At 41.3% G+C, this 9,760-nt stretch overlaps 1 protein-coding gene across 1 annotated transcript in view; it reads right to left on the bottom strand.

Moving 5' to 3' along the window:
- The window catches only part of LOC308367554 (NACHT, LRR and PYD domains-containing protein 3-like), a gene marked incomplete at both ends in the record, with an annotated part of 30,442 nt that extends 27,419 nt beyond the window's left edge, over nt 1-3,023 (bottom strand). The window contains one exon of the mRNA XM_080841494.1: nt 2,872-3,023. Within this exon, the coding sequence (XP_080697620.1) occupies nt 2,872-3,023 (152 nt within the window). The remainder of the gene's footprint in view (nt 1-2,871) is intronic.
- Between the last annotated feature and the right edge of the window lie 6,737 nt (nt 3,024-9,760).

Raw genomic sequence — 9,760 nt, 5'->3', positions numbered from 1 at the left:
GTATGTGTGCATGTGTGTACATGTGTGTGTGTGTGTGTGTGTGTGTGTGTGTGTGTGTGTGTGTGTGTGTGTGTGTGTGTGTGTACTTGTGTGTTTCTAGAATTGCATTTAACAACACTGACATGTCTTAATAACTGATGTGAAAACTACTCACTTTAGAACTGATGGAAGTGGTTCTTTGCTGAAGTCAAGAGGGTCAGGAATGGACTGGTTACTCTTCATGGACACACAGCTGGGCACTGGAGATGTACGTCTGTGTGAGTGTCGTCAAACACAAGGAGACACAAGAAACCAATCAACATACGTAGACTAATGTATTTGTGGAATGATTGAATAAGCTCACACTTAATGCTAATCTCTCTCTCTCTCTCTTTCCCTCTCTCTCTCTCTCTCTCTTTCCCTCTCTCTCTCTCTCTCTCACACGCACACACACACCAACAGAATCTCTCTCTATTAAAGATACACCTCTACATGTTTTCCATGATGGAGTTGAGGTTATACTGTGTGTGTGTGTGTGTGTGTGTGTTTGTGCGTGTGTTTGTGTGTGTGTGTGTGTGTGTGTGTGTGTGTGTGTGTGTGTGTGTGTGTGTGTGTGTGTGTGTGTGTGTGTGTGTATGTGTGTGTGTGTGTGTGATTGTTTGTGTTTTTGTGTGTGTGTTTTTTTACACACAATTGCATGTAACAACACTGACATGTCTTAATAACTGATGTGAAAACTAATCACTTTAGAACTGGTGGAACTGGTTCTTTGCTGAAGTCAAGAGGGTCAGGAATGGACTGGTCACTCTTCATGGACACACAGCTGGGCACTGGAGATGAAGGTCTGTTTGTGTGTTGTCTACAAACAAAAGGAGACATCAGAAACCAATCAATAGAGACTAATTTATTTGTGGAATAAGTGAATAAGCTCACACTTAATGCTTTATAAAACTATCCTCACCAATGCTGAAGCACTCACTCACTCACTCACTCACTCACTCTATTAAAGATACACCTTTACATGTTTTCCATGATGAAGTTCAGGTAATACTCTCTGTGCGTGCACGTGTGTGCGTGAGTGTGTGCGTGTCAGGTACATGTGCATGTACATGTGTGTACTTGTGTGTGTGTGTGTGTGTGTGTGTGTGTGTGTGTGTGTGTGTGTGTGTGTGTGTAAGTGTGCTTGTTAGTGTATGTACACATGTATTTGTATATGCAGTGGTGGACGAAGTACACTAACTACGTACTTAAGTGAAAGTATAGATACCTGGTGTAAAATATTACTCCAGTAAAATTAGAAGTATGCACTTTGAATTTCCACTTAAGTAGAAGTATAAAAGTATTTGCCTTCAAATATACTTAAGTATTAAAAGTAAAAGTACCTCAATGAATTATGGTTTTAATGGCCTTTTATCATTTTCACATCAAAGCGTCGGGCTCAATCAACTGATATAAGATGAAAATACTAATGCCAATCTTTAAAAAGTGTCTCACATTTGTCTATTTAAAAGTGTATAAGCACAAAACATTGAAAGCCATCTATTGCCATTAGGTAAGACAAAGTGGCTATGAAATACAAGAGAACAATTATTTAATTTTACATTTATTTGTAACTTAGTTGCACATTTAGTTATAAAAAATGTGGAGTTAAACATAAGCTCCTTTACTATATCACATCTGTCTGTCTGTGTTACCCTTAAACTCATAATTCCTGATTTATGTTTGAATAATAAATGCCATTACAGGAACTAGTTCCACAAAATCAGAGAATACATGTGGTGTTGTAATAGTTTGTGCTGAAGACCAGTAATAGCAGTGATATTCCCTACACAACTATAGGTACAAAAACAAAACACTTGACCTCAGATCAAACGTGAAGAAAAAAAATGTCATTAGAGGAACTAGTCTTTGCATAAATTGCACAAAACTACAGAGCATACCAGTCTGCACCGAAGACTGTAAAGAAGTATGTAGTGATACCTTCACCGAGGGAGTTTGTCAAGAACTGCATGATAAAAGTTTGCGACATCTTGTGCCCTTATAAAAGGCAAGCATTTTTAAATGTGAGCCTGAGCAGAAACTCTGTTGATTGTGTATGTTTCTTCCATCATTTATGTAGCGTTGCGTAGGCTAAGCTTGAGCATAAAACAGCCTCAAAATGCTGCAGAATTCAATGTAGCTCACGCTCAACGAACGAACGAAACTGTCAAAACCGAAAGGACTTCAGAGCAAATAGCGCTAATCCCTGATTGGTGTGATTGTGAACTCACTTTGACCTCTCATTATTTGATTCGCTTTGGTAAAAAGGAACGAGGGGCTTTACTAAATGTAATTGAGTAAAAAGTATGAATTTTCACTTTGAAATGTAGTGGAGTGAAAGTATAAAGTCTCACCAAATAGAAATACTTGAGTAAAGTACAGATACATAGATATGTTACTTAAGTACAGGAACGAATTAAATTTACTTCGTTACTGTCCACCACTGTTTCTGTGTGTGTACGTGTAGGTGTGTATGTGTGTGTACGTGTGTGTGTGATGTTTATGTACGTGGCCTACATGCACACATGCGTTTAGGTATGATATATTATGTATATGATCCTATATTATGTATATGATCCTATATGATCCTATATATATGGTCCTTCCATAATTATGCATGGTTATTGTGTCGTATCATCTAGGGGTGGGACAACAACTTAGGATGGTGATGTTGTGATATTTCGACTTAGACTTCATCATCGATACAGTGACACCAAGTATCAATACATTTTTTTCAAAACAAAGGAAAATTCCAAATGGATGTATTCACATAACCACTCTGTTTTTCCAGAGCATTACTACCCTCTATGACCATGCAGGGGTTCTTCAAAGATCATCTGTGTCTGAACTCACCTCACATCAGAATGTGCTGGTTCAACACTGAGTTTCAGAGATTCATCCATGTCCTTGTCCTTCTTCATGGTCACACTGCTGTGTAGTGCAGACTCTGGTCTGAGTGTCTTACTGTGACCTGCAGCCTCCTCTCTCACCCGAGAGGCACTCATCTTAGCAGTATTGACAGAGTCTCACTAGACCTGAATAGGAGAAATATGGAGATTTACAAGAAGGCTTGTGATTTTACAGTCCTGTGCAAAAAGTGTAAGTATTTGAAACAAATATTGCTTTCTTCTGCATTAGTGTGTGTTCATAAATAAATGTCATGCAATTCACGCCTTGCTCTCAGAGGGCATATAACTGAAATGTTGCAATAGCTAATTTAGAAGAGTCTCAGGTGAAGCTATAAGTGGAACTCAGAGTTCTGTCTCCCTTGGTTGACCACCATTGTACAAGATTTAACATGTTTCCTGAACTGATCATATCTAAGACTGGGTCTCCAAATATATGGTATTTTATTCATCCAAATAAAATGAATACCATCTATGAGGTGTTACGTTTTGGCATGTCCTAAATGCAAAGTATTGACCCTACAACAGACCAGGAACAGCAACTCAGTGATTATCTCTACAGCAACTGAATCATTCCCCAAATTCTGAGACCTCCAGGCCACCTGCTCCGCTGACCTCAGGCTCAGACAGACTCATGCATGGAGCTGATGGTCCAAAGTCTTACAAGAACACTCATAATCTACACAGCCTTCTGAAATATACTGGGTCAATCAACTGGAGCAGACCGAAGGCTTCTCTTTGATGCCTTGTCGTTTATTGTGCACAGACACGCATCAGGTAACTGATACAGAAGGCAGGGAAGGTAGACGGTCTCCTATTGGGACACCACACAGAGACGTTAAGAGACAGGAGACTTCACCCAGCCAATCACGCATAACACACAGACTCAAAATGATAAGTAATTACACACTAATATCCACACAACAAGGGAGATACAATATACATTCTGAATATGAACATTAAAAACAGAAGCAAACTTTAATCACTCACAACATTATTGGGCAAACTACAACACACAACACACACATGGAACCACATGCAATAATACACATGAAAGACACACACGCACACACAAAAAAAGCACTTAAAATATTTGATAAATAGCACAAATTATGAAACTGGAAAACACACAGCTAAAACACACAAGCCTACATATTTAAACACACACACATAATTATCTTGATGGATTAACTTGCACACACCCGCTGTATATATCCTGCTGTCTCTTGATGTCTCTTGACCTTTGCTGATTTGCCACCAGCTTTGCTTACTGACAACTAGGGTAACACACACACGCACGCACACATAATACAGATCTCTTATCTCACCAGACAGACAGATGGAAGATCCCCTCAAAAGTCTGTGTCATACCTCACATGGGCACCACTTCAGATGTAACGCACACTTCAAACTGGACCCAACACCTCATGCAAGGCCCTTTCTATTCACAGTGAGCAGATTCTGCCCAAGAACACATAACACCAGAGACCTGTGACAACAGGCACACACACACGCACACACGCACGCAGGCACGTACGCACGCACGCACGCACGCATGAATGCTCCTACGCATGCACACACACACACACACACACACACACACTCACAAACACACACACACACACACACACACACACACACACACACACACAAACACACACACACACACACACACACACACACACACACAAACACACACTCTCTCTCACACACACACACACACACACAAACACACACTCTCACACACATGCACACACACACACACACACACACACACACACACACACACACACACACACACACACACACATAACACCAGTGACATGGGACTGATTGTCTTACATATCAGTGGTGAACTGAGTTACAGCAGGAACAGACTTTATGCTGAGAGTCCAAAGTCCCACAGCACTACTGTTTCACCACCTCTCCCTAGTTCACAGCACTGAGACCAAGCACTCTGTTTCCTTATATACATTCATATTTGGAAGAAATTACGTGTCAAATCTCCATCAGTAGCTCTATTAGATACTCTACAGTTGATCTACATGTCTTACAAACACATTCATTCAACCTTGAATTTTAAACTCAGCTAGTTTACAGATGCCTTGATGATGTTACATCTGTAAAATCATGGTATGGAAGCTTGAGACAACCATAAAAGTAAGAACAAAAAGATTAACTGGTAAAACAGTTCCATCCATACTACACATATCCCACTCGGTCTCATGGCATGTTGCTTAAATACACACATCAAATCCTTTATGAAATCAATACCACAGTAAGCTGCAGCATAATTAATTATCTCTCCATTTCTACCTCCATCATACTTCCATCTCTATCACAGCATGGCATGCCTGAAGAAAATGATTCAAGTTCTTTATACACATACAAAATTTAGACATTTATCAGACTGCAACAATACGTTGACCTTATTTCCTCATCTTTTAGACATCCTACAAGAGTGCTATTTTCACAATCTCTTCCCAATTCCAATTTCAAAGACCAAGACAGAATGTCTGTCCTCTTAAGTCAACAACTATTTATTTTGGACAATCTTCAAATGATCAACCTTAGCTATTGTTTCCAACAGATGTTTTGCATGTTTGTCCATGTTGGTTGTTGCAAGATACCAATAGAAGGACATGAATGTTTCTGGTTGGTCGCATTACTTATTTAGACTGTTTCATATACAGAAGCAGTGACTTTGCAATAAATGTATGTCCAGCTGAACAATATTGACATGCAGCAATGACATTTTCAGGTACTTGTCATTTTGGACTACTAGACCTAATGCAGAGCTAATAAATCTGACTTCTGTCTCATCACCAAAGGTGTTTGGAACCAGCAATCATGCCCACTGCCAGAGCATGAGAATGATTAACAGAGTCATGTGACCAGATAGTCCACAGTAATTGGTCTGTGCATTTACATACACTGGGCCCTAATATCATAGGGCAATGAGCAAACAGGCTTCATGCAGCAGTCACTGCCCAGTGTGAATAGGCAGGGTCCCTATGCTTGCTTATTTGCTTGACTCAAAGCAGGGAGCAATCAAGCACACATGGGCTGAGTAATAAGTGGATGTGACAATGACATCATTTAGGCAATTACAATTATTCAACCATACCCTCTTAACAATGACATATATAACTTAGTTATTGTTCTATAATGGAGCAAACTACATGTTCCCGGTTGGCAATGTTGTGGAGTGATGTGTACCATAGGAGACTTGTGGGGGAGAGTTGCCCCGACACAATCTAGAATATTCATGTTTTAGATGTTGCTTTGAAATAACTAATTTATACTGATTGAGCTTAAAATCATGCTAATTTTATTAAATTAGCTAAATGATTTAGCCAAGTTATGGCTTTAGGTTATACACAGCATTCTTTGCATGTAGCCAGCCATGTTGCCCATCAATGAAATTAGGGCCACTGTGTCATCAATGGAAGAAAGGAAATATCAAATTGAAGGATTTCCTATTTTAATACAGACTCTGACCTCAGCTGCACCAGTAAATATCACCCCACCCTCAAATGTACAACCTGACCTTGTGGACACATTTCCCATGTATTATATACAGATAAAGGTTTCAATCTTAATCATTCTTTTCACTGTCTTAGTCATGTACAAGTTTGTCATGTACCTGCTGTAACAAAGATGTCTCTCATCCAAGGGCTGTAAAAAGCACTAAATAGAGCTTACTGGAAATCAGCACAAGGAAACCTTAACCCTTTCAGCATGGATGACTTTCACGGGCTGGTAAAAACCTGATTTACAGTCTTGATAACGCTGTGTCTACAAGCACCTCATGACCTTTGAACTCACTGACGAGATACACTGATAAGAGAGACTACATGCTGATCTGGAGTCAGCCTCTCTCCTCTGGTACTACCAGATAAACTCCACAGACACCCGGCACTGACCTCAGCACACTATGTGGCCCCTGAACAGACCTGCTTTAGCTATGTGGACAGTCTTAGCATTAGGGGTCTCTGTGGCCACAGGATAAACCTCAACCCTATTTTCTACTTCTGTAACTTATAACTTGGTAAAAACAAGCAATGAAAATCTGATAGATCCCAGACACCATGTTAAGAGTCACTGAGACATGAGGACAGACATGGGGTCACATGACATGCGACAGGCAGGAAATCAGCACAAGGACAATATTATGAAACTATTCATAGTGAAACCTAGTCTACTTTAAAATCTAAGAGACCATCAGATTCCGTGTACATTAATCTACATTGACCATCCTCTAAACAACACTCTTTTTAGAGCATTTGTTTATATGCCTGACAATCAAGACAAATCATCGATTCAATTGTAGATATATTTTTCATTTTCACCCTCGACCCATATCCACTTCAACTAAACAACAAAACAAGTAAAACGATTTACCGTGAGGTCAGTGTAGCCACTTAAGACTTGTCCCACCTGTACTGGTTCTGACAGAGTGAACTTTGTGTTTCTGTACGAGCCGTTATAAAATGTTTTATAGCTTAGATACCATCAGAACACCCTCCTTCAGCCTTGAGTTCATTCCCTTAAAGAAACAGTAACATGGTTTAGGTACTGTTAGTGTTCGGGGCTGAAACTTTGGGTGTTCTGTGTCAGCTCAGGCTGCAGACATTGTTCAGGGTGTTAATTTAATACATGTTCACACTCACAGTAGCATAAACCCAGCAATCCACACAGGCACCATTGGTCACTAACTGAAAAGGCCATAAGAGGGTGAATGTCACCCAGGCTGATCTGGAGTCAGTCCCTCGCCTCTAGTATCATCAGATGAACTCCTATAGGCTGATCTGCAGTTAGTCCCTCACCGCTAGTGTCATCAGATTAACTCCTACAGGCACACACACATCGCCACTGATCTCAGATCTGCGGTCATTTTGTTGTGTATGTGGAACCAAACAGGACACACACACACACACACACACACACAAACACACACACACACACACACACACACACATACCCACACACACACACACACACACACACACACACACACACACACACACACACACACACACACACACACACACACACAAATGTATTCCCATCATATTCATTCAATAAGTATTGTACTGTGGCCTAAATTGTGATCTGCAGTCATAATGTGGTGTAGCTCTGCAAGGGAAAGAAAATCCTCCTTGTGGGTTTGTATTTACTTTGCCTTAGTGGGTTCTGGGGCGAGATCCTTATGTTTTGTTCATTGCTTAAAGGGAGCACACAACCTGGGGTCTTAAAGGGAGCCCACAACCAAGGGTATCATTGCTTAGAGGGAGCTCACAACCTGGGGTCTCATTGCTTAAAGGGAGCTCACAACCTGGGGTCTTAAAGGGAGCTCGCAACCTGGGGTCTCATTGCTTAAAGGGAGCTCACAACATAGGGTCTTAAAGGGAGCTCACAACCTGGGGTCTCATTGCTTAAAGGGAGCTCACAACCTGGGGTCTTAAAGGGAGCTCACAACCTGGGGTCTCATTGCTTAGAGGGAGTCACAACCTTAGGTCTTAAAGGGAGCTCGCAACCTGGGGACTCATTGCTTAAAGGGAGCTCACATCCTGGGGTCTCATTGCTTAGAGGGAGTCACAACCTTAGGTCTTAAAGGGAGCTCGCAACCTGGGGTCTCATTGCTTAAAGGGAGCTCACAACATAGGGTCTTAAAGGGAGCTCACAACCTGGGGTCTCATTGCTTAAAGGGAGCTCACAACCTGGGGTCTTAAAGGGAGCTCACAACCTGGGGTCTCATTGCTTAGAGGGAGTCACAACCTTAGGTCTTAAAGGGAGCTCGCAACCTGGGGACTCATTGCTTAAAGGGAGCTCACCACCTGGGGTCTCATTGCTTAAAGGGAGTTCACAACCTGGGGCCTTAAAGGGAGTCACAACCTGGGGTCTCATTGCTTAAAGGGAGCTCACAACCTGGGGACTCATTGCTTAAAGGGAGCTCACCACCTGGGGTCTCATTGCTTAAAGGGAGTTCACAACCTGGGGTCTTAAAGGGAGTCACAACCTGGGGTCTCATTGCTTAAAGGGAGTCACAACCTGGGGTCTTAAAGGGAGTCACAACCTGGGGTCTCATTGCTTAAAGGGAGTCACAACCTGGGGTCTTAAAGGGAGTCACATCCTGGGGACTCATTGCTTAAAGGGAGTCACAACCTGGAATCTTGGGAACACCCACAATGTCAATGTCACAAATGAATTCCCATCAACCTTTGCAACAATCTTCAAATAATCAACCTAAGCTATTATTGCCAACAGTTTTGTACATGTTTGTTCATGTTAGTTGTTATTAGATGCCACTGAAAGGACATTAATGTTTCTGGTTGTTGGTGCATGCCTTATTTAGACTGCTTCATATCCAGAAGCAGTGGCATTGCAATCGGTTCATTTCCAGCTGAACCATTTTGTAACAATGTAATTTTCAGGTACTTGTCATTGTGGACAACTAGAACTAATGCAGAGCTAAGAAATCTGACTTGTTCCTTATCACCAAAGGTGTTTGGAACCAGCAATCATGCCCACTGCCAGAGTATGAGAATCATTAACAGAGTCATGTGATCAGATAGCCCACAGTAATTTGATAACTGTGCTGCTTGTAGAATGGTGACCATGATTCTGGTAGAGATTCAAGTTAGTATTGACAAACAAAAGTAGATTAGCCACTTAACTTATACTCTCAGTGCATTTACATACACTAGGCCCTAATTTCACACAGCAATGACCTCAGCAAACAGACTTCATGCAGCAGTGACTGCCCAGTGAGAACAGGCAGAGAGGGTAAGCACCACATGACCTTTGAACTCACTGGCAGGATATGCTGATAA

Source organism: Sprattus sprattus (genome assembly GCF_963457725.1).
Source record: "Sprattus sprattus genome assembly, chromosome: 1".
Taxonomy (NCBI): Eukaryota; Metazoa; Chordata; class Actinopteri; order Clupeiformes; family Clupeidae; genus Sprattus; species Sprattus sprattus.
The sequence above is the reverse complement of the archived record's forward strand: the minus strand, read 5'-3'. Positions and strand labels throughout refer to the sequence as shown.